At 44.4% G+C, this 27,307-nt stretch overlaps 1 protein-coding gene across 1 annotated transcript; it reads right to left on the bottom strand.

The window, feature by feature from the left end:
- Positions 1 to 1,236: 1,236 nt before the first annotated feature.
- Positions 1,237 to 25,415, bottom strand: BOK (BCL2 family apoptosis regulator BOK). Its single transcript, XM_081192760.1, has 5 exons — positions 25,142 to 25,415; positions 23,132 to 23,504; positions 13,514 to 13,642; positions 4,133 to 4,296; positions 1,237 to 2,195 (listed from the first exon to the last, which is right to left on the bottom strand). The coding sequence occupies exons 2-5, from the start codon at positions 23,358 to 23,360 to the stop codon at positions 2,070 to 2,072; spliced, it is 648 nt and encodes a 215-aa protein (XP_081048886.1). The 5' UTR covers positions 23,361 to 23,504; positions 25,142 to 25,415; the 3' UTR covers positions 1,237 to 2,069.
- Positions 25,416 to 27,307: the final 1,892 nt, after the last annotated feature.

Raw genomic sequence — 27,307 nt, 5'->3', positions numbered from 1 at the left:
CTCTGGCCTTTTGTCTCTGCTACCTCTCACCTCAGGGAGGCGCTTTCTCCATTTTTTGTCTGGCCCAGAAACTATCCGTTAATGACCTTCTTAAGGGGTTAATAGTTTGACCATTATTAGCTGTGTTCCTCCAGTGACCCACCCTCTATGCCAGGCGGAATCCAGCAGATTTTAATCAAACCTTGATTAATTCTAACTTTGACTAAATCCAGGAATTATGGGGAGGATTAGCACCCAAGAGTTTAGGGGACCCTTGCCCTCTGCAAACTTATAACAATAATATGAGTATGATCTGTTATGCAAGCACAGCAGCCATTTGCAAATAGATCTCCAGAGGACTTGGCAGAGCCCCTCCCTCCCAGTAACTGAGCACCTAGTCGACAAAGAATGGGAGGTCTGAGAGTGTGCTTCTCATATCTACCTCCACCCCTCTCTCGTGTGGCAGGGGGTGAGCTGGTGACTTACACATACAGCATCAGGGGAGAGGAGATGCAGTTTGATATGGTGTCGTGTGAACTTTCTCCCTGAGAATTTATGAGGGCAACAGCATGAGCTAGAAGAGAAGATTAGTAGCATACCTCAATATTGCCCTTTTCAGGTATGTAAAGAATGAAAAGACTGAACAAGATGCATCTCCGTGAGCCGGTTCCTATTACAAGCAGAAAAAGCGGAAGATCTGTAATTCTTTTCCTGCTCCTGCAAAAGGTGACATGGAACTCCTACAACACATCCATGGTAAGATGTCACTGGGAGGTCATGGCCCTCATGGAAGGGAAATGTCAGAGTCCCCACGCTGTGGATTAGGGCTGAATCATGTCCCCCCCACGCCTACTTCTGTTTTTCCCATTTCTAGAAGCACATGCAACAGCTTTTATGTGCACAAGGGAGTGTGGGCAGGGGGTGGATCTGTTAAGTCAGTTCTCCTTTCCAGAGCTCCTTTTGGACTGCAAAGCCAGCTTCCCCACCCAGACTTCAGAATTGATGTGACGCTACTTTGCCAAGGCTGTGTAGTACACATTATACTTTTAAAGCACGTTCGAAGCACATTCTTTTCCGCAAACCCTGGGTGCTAGGGTTGCTGGAAATTGTAACTATTTGAGGGATTAAAATGAAGTGCCCAGGATTCTTGGAGTTAAAGAATGGCCATTGAATGGGCATAAAAGATATATATGAATACCGACCATGCAACAAAATATTCATTTGGCATTAATTTTGCCACAATAGTCGCATACTGTACATGATAAACACACAGCAGTTGATACAATTTATTGATGCCTCGTTTTGCTCCCCTCATAAGATACAACATGCTCATGGGATTGCCTGCATTCCACATTAACTTCATATTTGGGACAAAGAGTGGTGAGAAAACTCAAAAAGTTGCAGCAGTTAAATGTCTGAATTTTTCTTCCTCTTAAATGGAGGGTGGAGAATCTGTGGCCCTGCCCTAATTTTTTTAGGCAATGATTTTATTTATTTTTGGTCTTCTCTCATGTAAGCAAATTTTAACATGCAGCAGGTAGTTATATTATCCATGCTGAAAATCCATCTCAGGCAGAGGGTGAGAGAGCTCTGGTGACTAAAGACAACTGCACAATTCGGGTGTTTACAGAAAACATCCATCTTACAACAACATTGGCCAGGGGTTTAGGGAAGTTTAGGGAAGATGGGAAGAATCTACTGACTGACTAAAAAACAAAGGAGCCGTTATCATTTTGCAAATGAAGTGGACAGCAACTCCAAGTAGGATTTCTTAAGTGTGTATGCATCATGTGACACAATTTGAACAGGAGGAAAAGAATAAATAACTGAATGGCAAGTCCAATAGCCTCCCAACCTTATGTACATGATTCCAACCACTTAGAAAGCACAAAGGGCACTTGGCTGTAAGAAGTGATCAGGAGAAATGTCCCCCATTGTTGAAGAAAGTCTTTGCACTGAGGCAGCTGGAAAAGCCAGACAAGTGGAAGGTACATTTGCCCAGCCCCTCTCTTCATCGTCTCATTTCTTCCCCTTCTCTGTGCCAGCTGTGTCTGTGAGAAGGAGACATGGTTTCAATAGGCAATTGGATGTCATCTTTCCGGTAAAAGCACGAAGAAGATGGCCTTCAGGAAGTGGCCAAAACTACAAATAGCAGCCACAAGCCAATGGGAGCGAAGGCTGGGATCAGTATTCACCACACATTTTGTTATGTCGGTCTAGGGGGAAAGAAAAAGAAAAATGGAGACTCAGAAATGTGATGTCATCAATACAATGTTTCGCACTCACATAATCTGTGTTCTCACATGGTTCTCCAAATATTTCTAGCAGATGGCGTGGGAAGATTTCCCATCTTTCTCTGCAGGTCACCAGCCCTAAAATATTTCCCTAGAGCTTTACAACCACCAATATTACCACCACCACTCTGTTTCCCAGTCATACTGAGACCCAAATCACTGTGCATTTTATCCATTTAACGCTGACAAAATGAATCATATTATTTTTTCCAGAAGTTCTCAGTATCATCCTTTTCCACCCTACTTTCTAAAATAAAACGCTTCCTGTAAAGATTATACAACAAGCATCGTCACTGCCTGTTCTCAGCTTTGTTCTTTCATTTACTTGATCTGAATAACATACCCACAGCAAGGGACACTTAACACTCAACGTTACGGTTTTTTAGCTTGGACGTGCTAAGAACCATAATGTGTGATGTGAAGGCCATGGGCACATATCAAGCAAATGGCCAGGAGACCATCTCCCCCCCTCCCCCAACATCCTTAGCAGCAGATGTGTCTGTCTCTCTCATAGCACATGCAGCAGCAGTCCTAAGCAATTCTGTGCTCATGCGCCTCAAAGGGATGAAAACTGGATTCATAGCAAAGGTATTGGCAGGTCAGGAGCAAATGAGGTTAGTGGAATTGTGCCGGGAGCTTGATGGCAAATATAGTCAAGGTTGCTGCAGGTCAGTGGGAAAGCTTTGGGAGCGTAGAGCTAGTATAATCAGGATCACTGCAGGGCAAAGGTGGATTGGCAAAGCTATAGCTAAGGGAGTAAAGTAAAGCATCAGCTCTGCTGAGAGATGTCAACTCTCTCAAGTTCCTCCCTCCATCAAATGTCCCTGGCAGCAGCCATTACATCAGGCTACAGCCTAGGGAGAAAAAAGCAGGCCCACATTGCTAATTCGACCAGCAATTTGTGGCTCCTCCTCTCCTTGATCTGCTACCATTCCAGCTAGTCATTGTAATGAACAGCCAATGCCTATTTGCTTTTTGTCCCTTCTCTCTACCCCTCCATCCACACATCCTTTTTTCCTTTTGTGCTATGTCTTTTAGATTGTAAAAATGAGGGCAAGGGCTTATTATTGATCTTGCTGCTCCAGGAGGACAGGGTAAAAATGCTTCAAATAAGTAAACATAGTTCAATAAACGGGAATTCTATCCAGTATTTAGCTGCATTTTTCTTCTTCTTTGGTGATCACTCATAGCCGAGTAAGATTGTCTTCCATGGTTTTAACAATGAGTCCATAAGTGATTGTGGAGGCCAATTCTGGATCCACACATCCTTCTACAGTGGGGACATTGGTTTCCGGGTGGGAGTTGATCACGGTGTGGATTTGCCAAGTGTGCCTTCCTCTTAGCACGTTTCTCCATTGCATCCTGAGTTTGAGGGTCTTCAAATCCCATGACACCTTTGGTAAAGGCTGTTCTCCAACTGGAGCGCTCGCAGGCCAGTGTTTCCCAGTTGTCAGTGTTTATACTACATTTTTAAAGATTTGCCTTGAGACAGTCTTTAAACCTCTTTTGTTGACCACCAGCATTACGCTTTCCATTTTTAATTTCGGAATAGAGTAGTTGCTTTGGAAGAGGATCATCAGGCATCCACACAACATGACCAGTCCAACAAAGTTGATGTTGAAGAATCATTGCCTCAACACTGGTGATCTTTGCTTCTTCCAGTACACAGATATTAGTTCGCCTGTCTTCCCAAGTGATGTGCAAAATTTTTCAGAGACACTGTTGATGGAATCTTTCGAGGAGTTGGAGATGGCGTTTATAAGGCATTGTACCTACCGGTAGCTCATGAGACCATTCTGTTTTTATTCATGTCAGTAATGTGTCTGTAACTTGCACATTCGCTCTTTAGAAAAGCTTACCCAGCCTCCTCTCCTCTTCATCCATGTCACCAAAGTCTTGCGTACAAATTCTCCCAGGCAATCCACAATGGTATGGACCATGGCTGGCTGGGCGTGTCTTACACAGTCCACAGCAAGGCCTGCAGCCACAGCATAGAGAGACACTACTTTACCCCACGTTATGCCTGCAGGAAGAAGAGGAGGGGAGAAGAATTTCAGCAGATGATTGTTACAAAACTGGTGGGAGAAAGGGCCTGACCCCAGCCCCAAACTCTAGCCACTATGCCACTAAACCAGATGCTCTACTACGTACTACTGGTAAGTTCTGGAATCCTGAGTCTTCCAGTGCTACATGCCTGGATGGCCTCAATTTTGAGAATGGATAGCATCATCTGGCACCCTGAAGTGGTTGGTTCATAAGAGACAAGATCTGAGGTAATGAATGATTGCAGTGGCTGTGTGGAATGGATGATGAATGAGATTGGGCCAGTAGCTGTATGAATAACGTGCATTATGCCTCGTAATGTTCTCTGACTTTTTAATATTGATAATCATGTTTATGTATATGGATGCTATTTATGTATTTGTTTTGTTTTTGTGTAAGTAACTTGACATGGTTTTTATTGAGATTATATTACATTTAGGTCATTTTTATCGATTGCAAACTGCTTCAAGATCTTTAGATAGCGAGAAGGCTATAAATGAAAATTATAAATAAAGATGGACAGCATCAGCCTGCCTTGACTCATCCATCTGGCAAGGATTGATGTGCAACACAGCACAGGCTGCCTGATGGACAATCCACCTGGCTGGCTTCTCCTCCTAAATTCAAGAGAATCCAGGAGCACAAACCCTTACCTAGGACATTTCCTATCCTCTCTGTGAAGTGCTACAAGACAGAGCTAGCTTGGCCATACAAGCAAACAAAAAAGGCACCTTGGACACAAGTCCACGTTCTTAACTCTTTTAGGCATGGGAAACCTCCCATACAAGGAGAGTGTACAATAGAGGCATTTAAAATGTCATGAGGTTCTTGACCACACACTCTGATCAAAGCAATGTCATCAGCCCTGTTCTGATTATGGTGATAAGATCCTTGAGCCGAATTAACTTTGTTCTCACAAAACCCAGCTGTTTTTTTTAACAGAGAGAGAGAGGGGGAGAGAGAGAGAGAGAGAGAGAGAGAGAGAGAGAGAGAGAGAGATATTTAGGGAGGTAAATACTCCAAATGTTGTATGATGCATGAATACTGAATAGTAAATGTCTAGTCTGGTAGAAAAACACACAGAAATTCAAGATTTTTCTCATTATCTACTGCCTACACTCAGCAATGGTGAATGAGGTGCAGTATGTAGCAAGAGAGTGGAATGCTGATCAGCCAGTTAATCTGGCCTGCAGCAGAGCTTCCTGTCCAGAAATGTGCACCAGCTAGACAGAAGTGCCCTCAGGGGGCAAGTCCAACCATTTGTACTAGAGCTAGTATGAAGTGCCCTCCTCCCTTATCCCTGATCATTGGCCATGCAGGTTGGAGCTGATGGGAGTTGCAGTTCCAAACATCTGGAGGGCACCAGTTTGGAGAAGACCATCTACTGCTGCTGTCAAGAAACCAAACAAAGATAGCTACGCAGGTTGGTGTTCCCAAAATATATATTTTATCCATGAAATATTTACACTCGTTTTTGAAGGCTGCTCAAAAGAACGAGCTCACAAAAGCAGAAGGGTTCTTCTGAGCAGCCTCAAGGCAGCTGTGTTTGTTTTCAAATACAGAATAGCTCATTTTATCCTGTTAAATATAAGCAGCACCCATTCCTTTTACAGAGTGTGCACCTGTTCTTTATTTTAGATTAAAAAAAATTAAGGTTTACAGACTGGTTTTCAGCAGAGTCTCCATAACAGCATTCAGTTTTTTAAAAATACAATAAAATTATTTAACCAAGCATTATGATCCCATAAATATGTACTTGGAGTAAGCTTCACTTAAATCTGTGGGACTTGCTTCTGAGTAAATGGATTGAGGACTGGGTCTCAAGACTGCTGTTGTGCTTTCACAACAAGAGAAGACAAAAGAGAGGTCTCTGATGACATGGTCCTTACAAACTCTGTCTCCTGTAAGCAGAATCCAAGTTCCTGGTTCTTGTTGAAAGATTTTATTTTTTTTAAGGAATGAAAATTCACAACATTTGTGAATACAAAATCTGAAGAAGACAAGAAGGCCATGTGAATCTGGTCAATTTGCTTTAAAATGCAGACTAAATGAAATCCTCAAGCATCACCACCAACAAGTCATTGTGACAAAAACTTTAAGGGACTAGAGCAGAGGTTCCCAAATGGTGGTCCACAGACCACCAGTGGTCTGGGAGCATAGGAGTCAACTCATAGTGGCCAAGGTCCCTTCGCCCCCCCCCCCCAATAAAACATTTGAGGGAGCTGCCCCCTCTAAGTTGACGGTCATTGCCATTCAAATGGTGTGCACACCGTGTCTTGTGATCAATTATGCAGGACACAGCTTACCTGAGCCCCCCAATATTTTATTCAAGTTGGCACCCCTGTCTGTGAGCTTCATTTTGTTGCTCCATGGCGAGTCTGTGGATTTGTGGTTGAAGACAAGAGGTGGCACATCCATCACATTAAATATTCATGTTCATTTTAATTGTGTTTTTGTTGATTCTTTTATTTCTTATATTGTATTTCATTGCATTTCAATTTGAATTCTATGGAAAATTACAAAGCACAGTGCATAACAAACACTACAATAGCCAGAAAAATCCACCAAGACCTTCACCAATTTTCAAGTGGTTCATGGAGGCAAACAAAACAGTTTCATCAGCTACTCCTGATGAAACAAACTCTAGTCCATGGCAGCTTATGCCATGATAGCTGTGCTAAGTCTTTAAGGAGCCACAGCCCCATTGTTTCTGATAGCTAACGCAGGCAAGACAATTTCCCATTCTGTTTATGCCTACTATTATGAACATCTTTCCTCCATTTTACAACACTCTACAGTACAAGGAAGGGACGCAGGTGGCACAGTGGGTTAAACCACAGAGTCTAGGACTTGCCGATCAGAAGGTTGGTGGTTCGAATCCCCGCAATGGGGTGAGCTTCTGTTGCTCGGTCCCAGCTCCTGCCAACCTAGCAGTTCGAAAGCACGTCAATGTGCAAGTAGATAAATAGGTACCGCTCCGGCGGGAAGGGAAACGGCGTTTCCGTGCACTGCTCTGGTTCGCCAGAAGCGGCTTAGTCATGCTGGCCACATGACCCGGAAGCTGTATGCCGGCTCCCTCAGCCAATAAAGCGAGATGAGCGCCGCAACCCCAGAGTCAGTCATGACTGGACCTAATGGTCAGGGGTCCCTTTACCCTTTACCTTGCAGTACAAGGGAAGTGTCTGGCCAGCATTTGGGAGCTCGCAGATGTGACATAGACAGCTTGCCTGTTCCTTTGAACCCCTCCCGGTCTTGCCTGCCCACAAACAGCAAGAGGCACCAATCCGCATCCAATTAAACAAAATTGCCACCAATTCAGAATCCAGGCAGGCAAGAGACAACTATTATTTCCAGAGACACTTAAGAATACCACCACTTATCTATATTTACGTATGTGTTATCCTAATAAAAGCAAGCGAGGAATAAACCAGAGGGGAGAAACCAGCAGGAGGGAGGGCTGTCCACATCGCAGAGCGGAATTTAAAAACAAATATCTGTTTCAAAGCTGGCAAGCAATGCCAAAAAAAGCTGTCTCTTCTTCTGCTTTAGAAGATGCCAGATGGAAGCCAGCTGTGAAGCCAAGATATGTAAATATACTGCACAGCACAGAAGATAGAACAAATGTGAATAATCTGGAGGGAGCCCACCTGTCCTGTCCTACATTGGCCTCCCAGGTACTGGAAAACAGCCAGGAAGCCATGTGAGGATAAGTATCTGGTCTGCCTCCAAGCTTACTTATGTAAAAAAAATTAAAAAGATAGTAACAGCATAGAAGGTAATGGTAGATGACTGTTAGGGTCTCCCCCCAAATGCAGAATTCTATTAATATCTTCCTTAGCGAGCCGCGTTAACCCCTGTAATGCTTTCTATAGAGTAAGCATAGGGGACACTGGGGGATGTGGAACCAAGGGGGCAGTGGGCCAAAAGAGTTCAGGATCTACTGCTTTAAACAGAAATAAGAGCCAGTGGGTTCTTCCTTTTTTAAAGTATCGTTTCAGCGGGGACAGCAGTCCGGATTTACAAAAAGCGGCACTTTTTTGCGTCTGAGCAAAGAAGAGAGAGAGGGGAAAAAAGAAAGAGAGATTGATTTGTGGCTGCGCAAAGGGGGGAGGAGCCCAGGAGTAAAAGTAGGAAGGACGAAGGGAGGGGAAAGGAAAGTTAATAGAAGGAAAGGCGGGTGGGAGAGAAAGAGAAAGAAAGAGGGAAGGAAGGGGGGAAGAGAAGTGGAAAGGAGGGAGACCGAGGCGGGGGAGAAGCGTCTGGAGAGTTGCTCTGAAGTTTGGGGGGCCGCGGGGGTGGGCGCGCGTCCCAGGAGGCGGAGGCCAGCCTGGGCTGGGAGCCGCGCCGCGGCCCGGGGGCGGTAGGCGGACCGCGGCTCCTAGGATGTGGAAAGGGGACGGCGGCGCAGGGGGAGGAGACCCGCACGGCTAGGGCAGCGCGCAGGGGGAGGGGAGCGGGCCGGAGGCGGGCGAGGGGGGCCGCGATCCCGCGCGCCGCGAACATGGCCTCCTTCCCCGCGGGCCCCGCCGAGCCCCCCGGCCGGGGAGGGCAGCGCACCCCCGCCGCCGGAGGAGAGCAGAGGCAGGAGGAGGAGGACGAAGGCGCTGCCGAGGAGGCGTGCCAACTTCTGCCAACTTCGGCGCCCGCCCCATCGCCGCAGGCTCCTCCCGGCCGAGAGCCAGAGGACGGCGGCGGAGCAGGAGGAGAAGGATCGGGTTTGGCGACGGCTGCTGCGTCCTCTCCAAGCGCGGGGCTGGCCTCCGCTGCTGCAGGCGGGCGACCCCGGCCGGCTGGGCCGCTTCCTGGGCTCACTGCCGCCCGACGCCGAGGCGCCGTGCCTGGAGGCGCAGGCGGGCGAGAGCCTGGCCAAGGCGCGCGCGCTGCTGGCCTTCCAGCGCGGCAACTTCGCCGAGCTCTACCGCCTGGTGCAGAGCCGGCGATGGGATGTGGGAGGGAGCTCGCTTGCCGCCCCGCATGTGCCTATGTGGGGCACGTTACAGCCCCGTGACGTCAGCGCCACGCAGGCAGCCAGGCAGGCAGACGGTGAGAGCCCCACGCTGGGCGGCCTCTCCTCGCCGCCGCCGCCCCGCCTCTCGCCGCCCGACTCGCCCGCCTCCCTCCCACAGCACACCAGGCAACGTCTCGCGGCACACTAGTGTGCTGCGGAACACCGGTTGGGAAACACTGATCTAAAAGCTCTTCCAGTAAAGGACCCAAGGAGGAAACATGGTCCCCTTAGGCCCAGTTTTCACCTGACAACTGGATGGAGAGTAGTAGCCTCCTTCACAAGTGATGACTGAGGCAGTTCATGGCACAACCTTGGACCGTGACAGGCAGCTTCTATTTCTGTCTTGCCCAAGGGCACAATACACAGCTGTCTAAAAGCACCCACTTAAAAGCCTTTTCCTCTGGGCTAAGTTAGGCCAACTGCTTTGAAGAAGTTTGCTTTATTGTGTTGAGAGACCTTTCACACAGTGAAAGCTCTCCTTCAGCAGCAGCATGAGCAACATGGCCAGTTTTAAGACTGACCAGACTAAACAAAAACCTTACCCAAAGTTTTGTGGACTCCAACGCAAGCAGCTCCCACAGACATTCATTGGATGTTTGAAATCAAGCCCAATATCTGAGATTTATAGCACAAACACAGGAAGAGGACTGTCGCCACTCTTGACCTTGTAGTCAAAATCATCAATGTGTTTTTGAAGTCATAGCTCCATGTATTTAACATGTATTGAAAGAGGCAGAAAAAGAAAAGAAAGATCAGTTTTCTTATTTTAAACAACACCCATATATCTGGGGTGGCTGAAAGCATGTTAAAAGCATTTGTTGTTGCTAGTTGGAGAGCTGAATAGGGACACTCTCTTGCTCATAGTTTCTAGTTCCTTGCCCAAAGCAATGATTCTGCCGGTTGGATTCAGAGGCATAGGAAATAATTATCTGGATTCAGACTAAGCATAACGGATGTAACGTTTTATTTTCTAGTTCCTTCCTTGCATAGCACCACAAGCTAACTCATATTTTTTCAAGAATCACCATCTAAAAGACTTGCAGCTAAACTGCAAGGCAATGCTGCTTTAAATAAATCTAGCAGATTAGCTGTACAATCGTACTTTGGAACTCCATTCGACTTCCAAAACGTTCGAAAACCAAAGTGCCGCTTCTGATTGGCTGCAGGAAGCTCCTGCAGCCAATCAGAAGCCCCATTAGATGTTCGGCTTCCAGATCTTTTAAATTGTTTTTAATTTTTATCTGTGTTGTTTTAAATGAGACCATCTTGCCTGTGCACCATGGAAGACCTGAACCCTGCCTTGCTGGCCCTTTCCCATCTGGCCTGAGAGAATGGAGTGCTGACTGACTCCAGCTACAAAAGCTGAAGCTGTTGAACAGATTCTTGGGCTGGAGTATTGTTTAAAAGGGGTTGAGAGAGCTGTTGCTGTTATGGATACTATTGTTGTATCTTTAGTTTTAGATCTTCTGATTTAAGTGGAAATTGTTTCCATTTGATTGTGCACTTTTTGATTTGTTTTATTTATTGTTTATGACTTCTGTTATGTTTGTAATTATGTAAATCTTGTCATGTTGTAAGCCGCCTTGAGCATAATTTCAACTATGGAAAGACGGCATACAAATATGTGGTGATGATGGTGATGATGACTGTACTGTGATAGAGCACAGCAGGTGCAGTTGAAAGGAAGTTATGTGGACAACAGAGCAGAAATCAGCCAAAGGACCATAAACTCGTCCTATGTGAAGTGGACAAAGGTATATTTGTCAATCCTCAACCCTTTAAACACCAGAATGAGCAATCAAGAAACTTCTTCACATGCCCAAAAAGAAAGGACATGTATATAAAATATACTTTGTATCTGAAACAACATGCACATTTTTTGTATCCAGTTTTGAACCAGAGTAAAAACCTCTCCCATCTGAAAAATCAACATCTTAGTCAATCTTATGCCCCCTGCAAGATGAAATCTACAGTTTTATCAACTTAACTAGGAGCAAGCCCAGCTGAACACAGTGGGATTTACTTCTGAATAAATATGCAAAAGGTTGCACTGTAAATTTACCCATACAACCATTTTCTGGAAGAAAAGCAGTTTTTATTTCATTTGCGGGGTGTGTGTGGGGGGTGTGTGCATGCGTGCGTGCACTAAATCAAGCATCTCATTAGTGCAGAATTTTAACATTAAAGTCCAGTTTCTGAAAGCGCTCACTGCAGCTGCTTTCTGTCCTTAATTGCTGGATCTGGCATTGATTCTTCTTCTTCGAAGAGTGGAATGTCTGGGTGAGGCACGACTGAAGCTCTTTATTTTGCCACTTTTAACGTTCAACTGTTGCTTGCATTTTACCAGCAAAGCCTCCACCATCTCCTCAGAAAAATGACATTGATTTGATTCCATCTAGCAGCTCTTAAAGGCCTAGATGAGTCGCGTTTGATTCACAGCTAGGGTTGCCCAATGCAAAAGAGTTCTGAGCTTCTCCGTCTTTAATAATATATAGAAGAAAGCACCTCTTCTGTCACTTGCAACAATCCTGTCCTCATTTACCCCTGGTCACCCTACTAACTACAAATGAGGCGGGATATACTAGTCATTTCTAGGAGTCAGTGTGTTTTGTACCAGAAAATGGAAAATAAGCCTGAATCAGAGTGTTTGTTTTGAATGACTACTGCATCTTTCATTTCTGCTCAGAACACATTCAGCGGATGGCTCTGAATTGCCCAGCAGGTGGGAAGAGATTCCTGGAACATTCCCCTGGTCTGTCAACTATTGGAGGTGGGATAGCAACAGGAAATAACAGGACTGGAGCAGATTTCTACTTCCTAACTTCAGAGCTGTCCATGTATCCATTAACAAGGAATTGCGAGATGAGCGCCGCAACCCCAGAGTCAGCCACAACTGGACCTAATGGTCAGGGGTCCCTTTACCTTTACTTTACCCATGATATACTTCAATGTGCAACTGCCCCTTCAAGGTGCAGCAGTGTTATCTCCAAAAGGATTGCTTTCATACAATGTGTTTGGACACACGATGCTTCCAGCCCCGAATAAGCTTTAAGCAACTCCAAACCCATTGCCCCCACACGCAGAGTGAGGCAGTGCTGGTTCAATGTTTTCTTTTTAACAAAAGTCACTCTCAAGCAAGACCCTCCCTTCAAATAATTGGAAATATGAATTGACAGCTGGAAATACTAATAAGAACATGAGAGGAGCTGTGCTGGGTCAGGCCAAAGGAGGCTCATCTAGTCCAGAATCCTGTTCTCACAGTGACCAACCAGGCATGATTAAGCGATATATAAATACCTTAAATAAAATAAATACATACCTAAATAAAATGGGAATCTGCATGCCAAAATAAGCTTTGGGAAACCCCAAATTATTTAATAAATTTATTTGGTAGCTGTTATAAGCTACTTATTTTTTTTAAATATCTCTAAGCTAATGCACAATATAAAAGCAATAAACAATGTAATTAAAACTGTAAAACAATAGAATAAAAGCATAAACAAACAAAAACAGGAATTAAAACAAACAAAAACAGGGTTCGATCTTAGGGATCTTAGACATCTCTTTAGGGAAAAGTAAAGAAACTGTGTTACTACTACTACTACTACTACTACTACTACTACTGATAATAGTAAGTCCTAGCTATGAGAAACTGTCAGAAAATTATTCCTCTCGCAAGACAAATATGGTAAAATTATGTCCATGTCATCCCAATTCCTCTGCTCACTTTAGAAGGTAGAGAATTTTGGAAAGTCATTTGTGCACAGTTGTACCCCAGACTGAAGCAGTAACTTGGCAGCCATTAATGTGTCCAATCCCAAGAGTCAGAAAGAGGAAGAAACTAGAAAAACATAAAGGTATTTTTTATGTAAGAAAGTCAGTCATTGCTGGGAGTGTAGTGAGAGCCAGCTCAAAAGCAAGGGATTCCCCTGCTGGGAGGAGAGAACTGGGGAGTGGCTACAGCATCTCCTCACCTGGTGAGATATAGGAGGAAAGAGTAAACAAACATGGCTTTGTGTTAAATCATTAGTGCAGCATCCACTGCCAAATCACTTACAGCCAGCATCCTTTGCCAAGTGGGCCCCACCCAAAGGCTCACCCAAAACATGCCTGTGCTTACACACCTAGCTTTGTTTCATTTCTCATCCCTCTCATTCCCTCACCCACACTGTGGATTGCAGGACAGCACCTGAAGTAAAGATCTGAGTCGCCACTGCCAGGAAGGCATCTGTTACCACGGTTTCCGAGTGCAGCGAGATGTTTAGCTGCCGTGCCACGTTCCGGTACAGGTTGGGCCTGATGTACTCCAGCTCATCACCTGAAAAAAGAGCACACACAATTCAAACAAAGGCAAGGAATTGTTTTAAACATTTGTAGCCCACCTTTCAATTAATATTCCCAAGGTGGGAATCTGTGGCACCCGAGACAAGTGTGAGGGAACCTGTGGCACCAGGGGGAGGCTATCCCAAAGCTAGATTGCAGATGTTGTTGGACTCCAACTCCCATAATCCCCAGCCAGCATAGCCAATGGTCAGGGATGATGGGAGACATCTGGAGTGCCACAGGTTCCCCAAGCCCTGACTTCAAATAAACACAATACAAGTGTCTAAAAACACAACTAAACAATAGAATACCCGACAGGAGCTAATAGATGAAAACACACAAATACTATTAATTAAGCACCGCATGGTTAACTACATGGATTCCTGGCACTGGGGATGGTGTTCAGCATGCACTACGGAAATGGCTCACTCTCAGATTTCTAATGGCCGCACAGTAACAGGCCAACAGTGAACAGGGAGGTCTTTATGCAGTGCTATTTTTCCAGAAAAAGAGGTGCAGGAACTCACCATAAACACATCCCTCCATCCCTCGTTCTCTTAGAATGGCAAGGGCACCCACCAGAGAGGTGCCGGAACTGGGGGGGGGGGGGAGCCCTGTTCGTATGGGAGCAAGATTTCAATACCCGGATCCTAATTCGAAACATTACATGCCAAAACAAGCACTTTAGATTGTGCACAGAAACAAATAGAAGTCACATCAGTTGCTGTTTCGAAAAATGATGGTGTAGCAGAATAAAAGAAATGGGCTTTTTTTGCTGGTTGCTAAACTGTTTGCATATATATATATTTAGATCCTCCTGTCAAGCATTCTGAAAATCCTTTCTGGACTGAAGACAGCAAATGCTTTAAATGAATCAATAAATTGAGTCATTCTCTGATCACATTTGGTTTCAGCATCTTCAGAGTGTCTTCAAATATAATAATAATAATAATAATAATAATAATAATAATAATAAGCCTTTATTGTTACTACACCACCTGTGTGCATGGTATTCTTGTATTATCTCAGAGAGGGTTAGAGAAAAGATTCTGTTCCCCCAGCCCCTGGAAAAATGTCGCCTAGGCAATATGTTGCCCCTGCTAGGCAATATATGGATGCCATGAGCCAGGAGTCAGCTTCACCTGCTGAACAACAGCCTGAAGGGGAAGAAGGTGGAGTGACTCCGCCTGCAGCTGATCAGCCTGCAAGGACACAGAGGAGAAGGCACTGATGAGAACCAGCTGGCTTCAACCTTCTTAAGAAGAGCTTCCAGCAGCTGTCGGGTGCTGCTAACAATGCCTGTAGTTCTTGGCTCTACCTTCCTGTTTCCTGTTCGTCTTGACCCTTGACCACCATGATCATTGGATTTCCTGACTCCTGAACCATCTGACTACGCAGATTTGCCCAACCCTAGGACTGGACCTGACCTTGGATGCTGACTCTGCCTCCAGGCAAGTGCAGCTCAGAGACTCTTCTGGTTGGCTGGCCTCCCATTCCACTGAGCTCTGCACGTTGCTGCTCAGCAATAAGACACCGACAGTATCTCATCGCTTCCATGGGACAACCCCTTTTCAACTCCTTGTCAGCCGTCTATCAAAGAAGGCATTTTATGGGCTGGGACATGACAGAAGTAGTACAAGGCCTGCCTGAAGCTGTGAAACATAAATAAGGCAGATTAAATATGTCACCAGTTATTTCCCACGAATAATGACATGAGATATTTAGACTTGGAATAGTCTTCCCTTGCCCCCAAGATCCTTCACCAGCTTGCTGAATCTAAGCGATCTCAAAACCAGCAAGCATCAAGTGTGCCAAGCATTTTTCTTGTTTCTGTATCCTTTTCCCAGAAGTGTGCGAGGACGACAAACAGGAAAAGTCACACCCATTATAAAACACAAGAGATTGGAAAGTAGCCAGAGAGAATAGTCAGGTGTAAGTCAAGACACAAGAACTTAACAGAATCCTCCAGGAGTCTTGCAAATCCTGGGAACAGCTGTATCCCAGTGGCAGAGGGTCTTTGTTGCATGCAGAAGGTCTCACGTTCAACCCCCAACAGCTCCTGGTAGGGCTGGGGAAATGTGAAACCCCGGAGAGCTGCTGGCAGTCAGTGTAGACAACACTGAGCCCGACAGACCAATAGTCGTGTCTAATTATTCTCTTGTTACACAGCCTCATGCTTGCAGCTACTTTATGACCGCTCCTTTACTTGGGCTTTCAAAATGCAAACAGGGATATAAATAAACGTAGTCCCAAGTGTGTTTGTGCTAGACCAGTGCACACTCCTGGTTATAGTTCTAGGGCTTTTCTGCAAAGCAATTTTACTAGGCAAATGGGGGACGGACGGACACATATTTGTTTCTCTTTGATTGTATACTTTCCATGCACATTTCCTCTAGACTGTGCTTCAGTTACAGGATACGCCAGTTAACTGATTTGATTAACACCCTATGCCCTTTTAAAATGTGGGGGTTTTTTGGGGTGGTGATTATTGGGTTGTTGTTTTTATTTTGACTATATATATTGTGGTTTTATATTTTGATTTTGCTCTGTGAACTACCCTGAGACCTCTAGGTATAATACAGTATATTAATAATAATAATGATAATAATGATGATAATAATAATAATACTGCATCTTCCGCTGACACCATCTGTTTGTATCACGAGGGGAAGCTGCGCTTGTGGATGCTTTGTGGAATGTGGATGTGCAATAGCATTTACTGGATATTGCGCCAGATATTGCACAAATATTAGCAAGTAGTTGGAGGACGTCTCTTAACTAATCTTACACATAGGAGCATGGCCCAGGCCTTGGTCCAGTCACCATCTCTATCAGCCTAATCTACCTTGCCAGGTGACTGTGAGGCTAAAATAATAACAAGGTTGTCATGAAGGAGCGTCTCCACCCCCATCGTTCAGCCCGGACACTGAGATCCAGCGCCGAGGGCCTTCTGGCGGTTCCCTCATTGCGAGAAGTGAGGCTACAGGGAACCAGACAGAGGGCCTTCTCGGTAGTGGCGCCCGCCCTGTGGAACGCCCTCCCATCAGATGTCAAAGAGATAAATAATTACCTGACATTCAGAAGACATCTTAAGGCAGCCCTGTTCAGGGAAGTTTTTAATATGTAACACTGTACCTTTTTTAACACTGATTGGGAGCCGCCCAGAGTGGCTGGGGAAACTCAGCCAGATGGGCGGGGTATAAATAATAAATAATAATAATAATAATAATAATAATAATAATAATAATAATTATTATTATTATTATTATTATTTAGACATTAGTACTGTGTAGATGGAACTGCATAGGGTGAATCTGGTGTAGGTGTGCATACAGGATGAGCCTCAGCTCCTTTGCCTTAGCTTCTCATCTAATTACTTCTGACCAAATAAGGATGACTTTATTTGCTCAGAAGCCAATTTGTGCCTGGGCCCCATGCCTCATATGTAGGGCCGTAGCTAGTGGGTGGTGAGGTGGGCCCCTGCCAAGGGGGCAGGTGGGGCGGCCACAATATCGGCTAAAAAATTGTCCATAAATAAAAATATTGATTATTGCCTCATAAGAAAAAGTTTTAAATAGAGGGTGAATTGAATGGGTGGAGGGGGGGTTGGAGAAGTGGTGAAAAGAAGAGCTTTTTTGTCCGTGGCTAGGGGGCGCAAGCTGGACGGTTCTGCCAGGGGCGCTAGATCACCTAGCTACGGCTCTGCTTATATGTAACTAGCCACAGCATTGCATTCATTTAGTCTCATTAAGGACAGTAAAAAGTGTTGATTATTTGCCATTCATGCAACCATCTGGCACTCTCAATTAAGCCAGCATTTAAACAGATTTTTTTTATAAAAAATATCCAAGTTTTTGGAGAAACCTGCAAGGAAAACATTTGACCCTCTGAAGGGCTGGATTGTTCCATGTTATCTGACAAAAACAGAAAGGAAATGTGGTTTATATATGCACAAGCCTGATAAGAGGGAACATTACCCACTGGTGAGGGAGGGGGGCTCTCTGCACTAGGAATGGGGGATTCCTTCTGAGATATGGGAAAGAAGGGAGGAAGTTGAAGACAGCTGCTTCCCAGCAGAGAAGCACATTGCATGTGAAGGAAGAATAGGGCATAGTGTAAATTGGTAAAGGTTTGTTCTACATTAGCAATGCTGTAAATTGGTTGGAGTACAGGCTCCTGTGGTCCCCCCCCCCCCCGTATGAGCACACAAGCAGCTACACTGCGGCATAATGCTCACATGATCACTGGGTTTGAAAAATATTTATTATTTGTATGGCTGAGATTTCAAACACATTAATGTGTCTAACAGTTAGCATGACTCCCCCTTTTCTGGAGTCTTCTTCCCATTAGTCTACAAAGTGAGTGGGCAGGTGAATAGCAATGTGCAAAAACAGAGACAGAGAGACAGAGAGGCGGGGGGGGGGAGTGGTTCAATCCACCTTTGGCTCTGCCCCCACTTCTGATATGTGGCCCACAAAAGAGTGTGGCCCTTGGCAGAAAAAGGTTGCCCACTCCTTCTCAAGTACATACAGTGGTACTTCAGGTTACATACGCTTCAGGTTACAGACTCCGCTAACCCAGAAATAGTGCTTCAGGTTAAGAACTTTGCTTCAGGATGAGAACAGAAACCGTGCTCCGGTGGCGTGGCAGCAGCAGGCGGCCCCATTAGCTAAAGTGATGCTTCAGGTTAAGAACAGTTTCAGGTTAAGAACGGACCTCCAGAACGAATTAAGTACTTAACCCAAGGTACCACTGTAGATGAATGATAAAATAGATTGCAAACTGCTCCAAAAGCATCTCTTCAGACTGCATAAGTGGCCAGTGAAATGGAAAAGCTGTTGAGTGCAAGTGTAAAGTGGCACACATTGAGCCAAAATAATAATAATCCTGATTTCACATATATACACTGATGGGGCCTGGACTTGTAGTGACCACCCAGTAAAGAGATCTTGAGGTCATAGCAGTTAGAGAAGTGAAAACGTCAAGTCAGTATGTGGTCTAAGTATGGGTATATCTGCCAATTATGGTTTCTCTCAGGTTATCAACTTTCTAATCTGAAGCTCAGTTCTCCATATTTCCACATCAATTTGTGAACTGGGGGAAAAAATCTCTTGAAAATTCACTAGCATTTTAGTGCAAAATTCTCCTGATATATAGACATCTGTATGTAATTTTGCCGGATAGACACATTTTTGCAATGCATTTCCCCCTGAAATAATTTCATTTTAATGGACACTTTACCCCAGTATATGCATTTCTGTGCACTATACTTTGCAGGAGAACTGCACTGCAGAATTCGGAGAAGTGCAAATTTTGAAGAACGATGACATTTCAATTTTCATATTGTTTCAGAAAGTGCAAATTAGGTGGGTTTGCCTTTCAGTGCAAATGGATTTGGAATTATCCCCCATCCCTGTGTGGTAGTTGCAAAGAGAAAGGCAAGCTCCGTGTCAGAGTTCTCTAGGAAAGGGATTGACAAATAAACTGCCCATACTGCAATACCTTTATACAAATCTATGTGTGACCAAAGAGCTCAGACTCAATGTCCTTTAAAGTATGCCCCGGGAAATCTCTCAACTTGCCTGGGAAAGTACGCAAAACAAAAGCTTTTGTTGTCGTGTACGCTTGCTGACATCTGCCTATAATAATCCACAGTGAGGGACTCTTGCCAGCTATGACTGTTAGTGTAACAGCTCTGGAAAACGCAGGTGCCTTCCCTTCTGCCTGAGAGTTACACTGAGAGGGGGCAATTGCCCATATGTCCTGCTTATAGGTTTTGCAAGACACATTTTTGGTTGTCCACTGTAGGAAACAGAGTGCTGGACTAGATAAGACTTTTGATCTGCTCCACCAGGGCTCTTCTCCTCTTTCAGGTGTGACGAACCTTTGGCCCTCCAGATGTTTCTGAACTATACCTCCCATCATCCTTGGCCATGCCTGTGGAAGCTGATGGGAGTTGTAGTTCAGAAACAGCTAGAGGGCCAAAGGTTTCCCACAACTCCTATACAGCATGTTAGAAACTGCTGTGCGATTACTGCGTAATAAAGGAGCGGTGTCTATAAATTATGATAACAGGCAAACATGGACATTCTTATACATAAGGTACGGGAAAGAATAGCACACTCATCTCAAGATCTGTTGAGCTTTTCCCTCCCAAAAGAATAGCCAATACTGTGACATTTATAAGGCGGTTCACTGGGGAGATAGGCCTACACCTAACCTATCGCACCTATATTACTGTATGTCTCTTTGCCTATGCTTCAGCACTGGACTGGTTCCAAGTAATTGCCCTTCTGTTCACTGAGAATTAAGACATCCATTCAAAAATTTGATAGGAACTCCAAACACACAAGGTGTTCCCCAGCTGCTCTCACCAAAGCTGGAACGAGTCAGACTTGTTGCACCACTTGGCACGGGCTACAAAAGCTTAAGGCCACCATATTTCGTACACATTGTTGAGAAAGAGCATGAATACAGCATGGCTTCCGTAGCCATATAGGGTTGTTTACAGCAGAAGGAAAAGAAAGGCTCAGTGGGGGGTGGGGTGGGGAGGTGGTGTTTCCCTCAAGCCTTCTGTGAATGTTTTGATTTCAAGCCACATTGCTTAGATGGAATGCCAAGTTATTGTACCCATAAGCCAAATCCTACTCAAAACGTTAGCAGCCAGGACAATTGCCAAAGATTCGCACCACAGCACTTGCACTGGCTTTCTGAAACACTCACTGCCACCCGCGTATCTAAAGGATGCAAGTCCCACACTCTGGCCTCAGTCTTGGAGGGAAATTGAATGGGTAAATACACACACACACACACACAAGTGTAGGAAGAGCAACAGGGAGAGAATAAAGAGCAAAGGCAGTTGATGGAGAGAACAGCAAGAAGGCAAAGGAATGACCCAAACAAAAAGGAATACAAGTCCCACTGGAGATGAGGAGAACAGTTCTGAAAAGAACTAAAAACTGATGGGATCACCTCTACAAGGAAGTCTACATTATGCTCCAAGGTCTCAGCCTGAAGGGAAGACTTTGAAAGCAAAGAATGAGAGGTGGATTAAAACCAGCTGTCCAAAAGTCCAGAAACAGACATTTAAAAGGACAGCTGTTAAGACTGGTGTTCCCACTGCATTTTGATGGTATCATTATCAGTGATGTGTATAACCTCTTCATAAATATGCCAAAGCTGCATACTCAAATAACCTCGAGCAAACAATAATGTTTAATTTGTCCTTTTTAGGAAAGGCTTTGATGCCTTCTCTCTCTCATTCTTGTAGATGGAGGAGACACTGGGATACGGAGGGGATTGAGGGCACAAGGCGAAGGGGATGACAGAAGGCGAGATGTTTGGACAGTGTTCTTGAAGCTACAAACATGAGTTTGACCAAGCTGCGGGAGGCAGTGGAAGACAGGAGTGCCTGGCGTGCTCTTGTCCATGGGGTCACGAAGAGTCGGACATGACTAAACGACTAAACAACAACAAAAGCATTTGGCTTATGGAGGCTCCTTGTGACAACATTTCAGAACCTTGTCAGAGGTTCTCAAAGATGTCATCTTTTAAATAAACATTTGACAAATAAAGAAGCCCACTTTTTCTAAGAAACATTTTGTGCAGGACAGAACCCCACAGCATCGAACTATTCCTCTCCAGAGTATCAAGATACCAAAACATTGCAAAGGTAGGCCATTCGGGTCTTTCAGTTATATAACTAAATACCATAAGTGCACAGTATGCTGCTATTTATTGCTGTAAAAAATCTGAACAAGCAAAAATGCCAGAACAAATTCCCATCTTCGTACAAATCTCCTTAGCCAAGAAATTGGCTCTTCAAATACTGACTTGGCAAGTGTCAACAGTGATACCAAAGCCAAATGACAGAGAGAAAAGAGATGTATAACTAGTACTATCAGAGGCGGATTTAGGGTGGCACAACTGGTTACCCAGCACAGGGCGCTGAGCCAAGGGGGCGCCGTCCCGCCTCTTTCCCAAAGCCTAGTAAGCACTTGCTTCAGGAAGGAGACCTGAGAGCTCTGACAGGGTCCCAGAGTCTTCCCACCTCCTTCCCCATGCCTAGTTAGCGCTTAGCCAGCTTTGGGAAGGAGACGGGAGGACTGTGGGGTGTGCATCGCAAATTTTGGCCTTGCATAGGGTGCTGTTACTGAGGTCTGTCCCTGGTACTATAATCCCACATAATGTTTTCACAATATAAAGCCAAATGACAGCTGATTGCCTGCAGTGCTTTGGAAAAGTGGGGTGCAACTATTCTGAGTGCAGAAGATTCTTGCAACTGAGTAGAAATCTTATTTCAGCATCCCTTATGCTCACCATCTGTCATAATCGAGGGCAACTGAAAGCACAAGTTTACTGTTCACAAATGAAGATGCAACACTAATCTATTATGGGCAGGTTGCTAAGCAAATGCCAGAAGGGATTCTAGCCTCAAAAAGTCTTATTTCCTTTGTCCCTGGTTAAAAAAATTTGAGCACAGCAAAATGTTCAACCAGAATGATACTATCTTGAGTCAGATTCTATAGAGTAGTACAACTGGAGCATGGGTAGCCGACATGATAACACCCCGAGTTGCGGACTAAAACACCCATTGACTATACAAGTCGAGGCTGATGGGAGTTATAGTCCACAACATCTGGAGGGCATATAGCTTTATCTCTGATCTAGACTAATGAAATGTTATTGTACCTGAGAACAACAGAGGGCGCAGCAGAGTGAACTCTATCTGCTCCCATCCTTCCTTCCTCAAATGGACACCCATGTCAAGTTCCAAAGAGTAGGCTGATTGTTACTCCCACCCTTCCCCTTGTTCCAAGGGGGCGTATTTTTGGTTTTTAATTATCTGCAGAGCTATTTGATTGTTTGTTGGGTCTTTCTTTCTTTCTTTCTTTCTTTCTTTCTTTCTTTCTTTCTTTCTAAAAAGTTTATATTTAAATGTGCTCTGCATGATTGATACGAAGACCAGCCAGTCAGCTCTGTGCACAGCCCTGGTCTATGAACAGAGGAAGTGGATTTATAAATGCATACTGGATGGCCAATCAATGATGCAAACAAGGAAAACAAATTTCACTTATGCTCAATCCTAGGAAGATGGTATATATGTTTCTGATGCTGATGATGTTTTAAATTTGTATCCCACGATGTCTAAACTGCAACGAGTTCACTTCCCCAGTGGGTTCACAGTTTAACTATGTCTGTTCACATACTGTGATCACTTTTTTTCCAAGCACTCATGGGCAATGAGGAGGTCCAGAAGTCTGGGCTGAGCATACCACACACTTCTGATTCTACAGGCATGAGCAGTTTTAGTGAAATATGACCAAACACCATTCACCTGGATGCCCTACCAGAAATTAGCACGATTGCAGGGGATTTGTTTGCCGAGCCTTTCACTCAACAGCATCTTCCCCCTGATCCAGGCAGAAATCATAGGAATCCAACCTGCCACCCTCACAGAGGCACTGACAGTTTCAGCACTTACCTAATCTTAGAAGTATGTTGGACACTTCTGCTAACTTGCCACCAGGAACAGGTGTGCTTTGCTCAGGCTTGTTCCAGCCAATTCCAGCCCGAATCAGCCTGGAGTGAATGAAGTCTCTGCAGAGCACTTTGGCCTGCGATACAAGCTCCTTGTCTGTAGGAGTCCGATCAAACACTTCCATGACTTCTGCAGCAAAGACAGAAGAGCGGCGCAGAACCTCCATCTTCATCACCTAGCCCCAAGCAGGCAGGTTTGAGCAGGCATGAGGAATGAGCTGGTAGTAGGATGCCTCCAGGGAAATCTACAGCTGGCCAGTGGTTCACTATTATCCTGATTCACTGCAGCTCTTGCCACGAATGCTCTTAGGGGCTGCCTGGTTGATAAAGAATATTGAAAAATCCATGAACTCAAAAAAAGTGCACAAAAGGAATATCCAGGCATCCAAATCCCAGTGTGAAGAGCAGATGATGTTGTATTTTAATACTTAACACTATTTATGCTGGAAACGGAATCGCATCACAACCTTATGCATTTTTTACTCAATGGAAGTTCCCCTATGTTCAATGAGGCCTATGCAAACATTGCTGCTTTAGTGATTCTTGCAAAAATAAAAGCAAAAGTAAACACCCCAGAATGCAAATCACATCTTGTAGGCTGCAGGACATCTACAAGAGCAAGGGATGCTAGCAGAATTTTTACAAATCTAATGCTATTTCTTACAGACCCACTAGCCCCCTTTAAGAATTAGCACAGCAGACGTTAAATTTGGTGAGAATTTCGAAGTAATGTTCAAAGACAGATACTCCCATCTTGTATTGTTGTTTTTTTGTGACAGAGAATAATAAAGTAACCACTGAAGAATACAAAATCCCAGTGGCAGTAAAATCAGCAAAAAATGTGCACACCAAATCACATCATCCACTCAACCAAAATATGGCTGTCTGAGAAATAAGGATCTCAACAAGCTGTCTCCCTTGGCTTCTTCACAGAACAAGAACTGTCACCCCAGACTTTATCCTCTGGGCATGTATGAGACAGACAGACAGAACACAGAAACCTCGAAAGGGTTTTTGTTTGGTGCGATAAGCACACCAAATTCTTGATCTTAAGTAAGAAGACATTATTATTGCATCAATGTTGTCTCACAGATGTTATTAATTTAAAAATCACAGAGCTGCAAATAAACCTCTCCAGTTGTGTCTGGTAACTAACTCCCAGCCCCGAGCCTTGATTTAGCACATCCCTAACAAAACAACTCATAGACAAGATATGAAATTCTGGCTTGACAGTTTGGTTTAAAAAGGGGGAAAGAGATTATGTTTTGTATTTTTCCTCTATGAACCTTAATAGAATTTATTTACAAAATGAAATTCCAGCTTGACACAGGAAGCATCAATGGAAAGACCAGCATAGCTCAGCAGCAGTCAGAGCACATACCCCATGTGCACCAAGATTCAATTCCTGGTGGAAAGACCACTGCCTGGGACCCTGGACCAAGATTGGCTGATGGCCTGACAGCAGAAGCAGCCCGAACCCTGACAAGAGGACCAAGAGGTTCCACAGAGGTTTCCGGCAGGACATAAAACAAGTTGGGATTTACCTAAATGTCTCTAGCAGCAAGCTGTGCCATTTGCACCATCTTTTTCCAGCCTATTTCATACTGAGATTTCTTTTCGGTCCCCTAACAGGATGAGCAGAAAAGCCGTAAGCATTCGTTGAATGACAAGAGCAAAGCAGCCCACCCACTCCACACCCAGAGAGACACAAGGGCCTAAAATGAGGGTCAGAAATAGCATTGGGGCATCAAACAACCGCTTGAACCTGATTTGGCGGGAAATACAGGTTAACCAACAATGCAACTTTTTGCTCAGAAGTTAGAAACCTAGCAAGGTACACACATCAGCAACAGGAGTCCTGGGATGGGATGGCCTATTCTAAATAGAGCATGAGGAAAGGAAACAGCAAATAAATCCAAACCATCAAGTTTTCCAGCTTTATAAAGCCATTTACCTTTCCAGAGCATTTCCACCCACAATTATCTGCAGATTGGCTTCGTATGTTTTTGTATTTTCCTTGGGAAGAACTTGCCCCTTTCTCCAGGGCCTGGGCTGCACAGAGACTATAAGGATGCTGAGCTGCTCAAGCCACGCTGCATTTGCTTCTTCCAAAAGACCTGGAGCCACGGTCCCGCTCTTCTTGCAGCCTCCTGTGCCGCTGTCAGCTCTAGCTCTGCTCTTTTTCAAAGGGAGGGGAAAACCAGCTTCTAGCAGTAGCCTTGTAAGGAAGGTGGATTAACTAGCGGGAGGAGTTGAATCTGGTTAGAAAGAATCTGCCCGCCCCTTTCTCCTCGTTCTTAAGGAGGCACCAGGGAACTGTGCCGGGCAAGGCTGAGAGTGGCTCTTGGCGTTGCGACACCAATGATCTTGTTCTCACTATCAGTAAAGTGTTGTTGAAGTCTAGACATGAGGGAGAGGGTTGCAAACCTCTCTGTTCCTCATCTTTTAAAATGAGGAAACAGCAGCCCACTTCAAAGGGCTGCTGGCAGCCTTTTGGTTACCTAAGGTCAATGGGTGTGTTTTTTTAAAAAAAATATGTTTAGGGATACTCTCATTTCCCTACTCATATTGAAATACTGCCCTTCAATGAGGCCAAACTTAGATTCACAAAATGTTTAGGGGTATACGTACCCCTGCGTTCCCCACCACAAAAAAGCACTGCCTATGGTAATGTAACCTAAGGTAACTGGTGGACCACTGCCTCTTCTCACAACTCCCCCTGGACCTATTGCCAGAGCCACTAACTCAAATACAGTGGTACCTCTGGATGCGAACGGGATCCGCCGCTTCCGCACGATTCACCGCTTCCGCACATGTGGGTGACGTCATTTTGAGTGTCTGCGCATGCGCGAGCGGCGAAACCTGAAAGTAACGCTCTCCGTTACTTCCGGGTTGCCGTGGAGCGTAACCTGAAAATGCTCAACCCGAAGCTACTTCAACCCGATGTATGACTGTAGCCCTAATGGGTTTTTGCTGCTCATCTCCCCATGCCTGAGAAAAGTGTGCATTTTGAAGGATGGCTCTGTTGTGGTTCACATCCTCTTTCAGAGAGCATGAATTCGGCAAGTTTGTTTTTAAATGCAAACTGAATGCAATTTCTCCTCCATTCCTATTTCCTATCAATCGTTTATTCACCCCATGCTTTTCATTGTATTTCCCCATCACCTTCCAAACCACAAAAAGTCTAAGTGTGTTTGTTGCAATAGGGTGACAGAGCACGTTATTCCACTTGAATTGTGCAAAGCTAAATTTCCGTTGTGTGCTTGAATTCTTCCCACAAAATATACAAGCTGGAGGCACCTGTGTGAAATCGTATGTTCATTTAATGACAAGAGGCAGTGCATTGCTGCTTTAAGAAAACCCAACAACAATCTGATTTAATTGAGCACTCCAGTGGAAGGTAAAGGGAACACTGAACCTTCAAATAACTGGGAAATAAAATTATACCTAACCAAAGGTTCTTCAAACAGTGCTGGCATTGTTGCAATTGTTGCATTTCACCACTTAAAAATAATAACCACCAGATAAGCACCCTTATGCTAACATTGTACAGTGTTACAGTGCGTAGCCTCCAGATATTTTTTTAAAACATACATGTAGGGGGCGGAGAAGTGGGTCATTGTCAGTTATTACATTGCAAAATATATCTGACGATTGTTTGTTGTTATGGCACAGCCACAATCTACACAGTAAACACCAACACAAATAGTGTGCTCTCTGGTGGAAATACCACATTCTCAGAATATCACTTCTCCTGCCAAGTAATGTGTACAAAAATTCACATACTAGGGTAAAGTGTGCATATAAATGCATATAGTAGTGGAAATAACATAAATGCATTGTGTCAGGGAAAATTGCTTACAAAAATGTGTATAGTATTCAAAACTGCATTAAGATGTGTTTATTAGGACAAATTTGCGCTAAAATGCTGATATGTTTTCATGAGGATTATTTTTACTGGTTTGCAAACTGCTGCAGAAATGTGAACTAGATTTAGGATAATAATAATAATAATAATAATAATAATAATAATAATAATAATAATACAACTTCTGTTTGTATTCCGTCCTCCCCGGCCGAAACGGGGCTCAGGGCGGCTAACATTAAATATATAATATTA

Source organism: Podarcis bocagei, assembly GCF_964188305.1.
Source record: "Podarcis bocagei genome assembly, chromosome: 4".
Taxonomy (NCBI): Eukaryota; Metazoa; Chordata; class Lepidosauria; order Squamata; family Lacertidae; genus Podarcis; species Podarcis bocagei.
Note: the sequence above shows the minus strand (reverse complement) of the source record. Positions and strands in the feature narration are given on the sequence as shown.

Excerpts from the sequence above, each read along its gene's own strand:
- BOK (XM_081192760.1), bottom strand. The coding sequence starts at position 23,360 with ATGAAGATGGAGGTTCTGCGCCGCTCTTCTGTCTTTGCTGCAGAAGTC. Across the intron at positions 13,643-23,131 it reads CAACATACTTCTAAGATTAG|GTGATGAGCTGGAGTACATC; the intron begins GTAAGTGCTGAA and ends CTCTTTTTTCAG. Across the intron at positions 4,297-13,513 it reads GACTCAGATCTTTACTTCAG|GCATAACGTGGGGTAAAGTA; the intron begins GTGCTGTCCTGC and ends TTCTTCCTGCAG.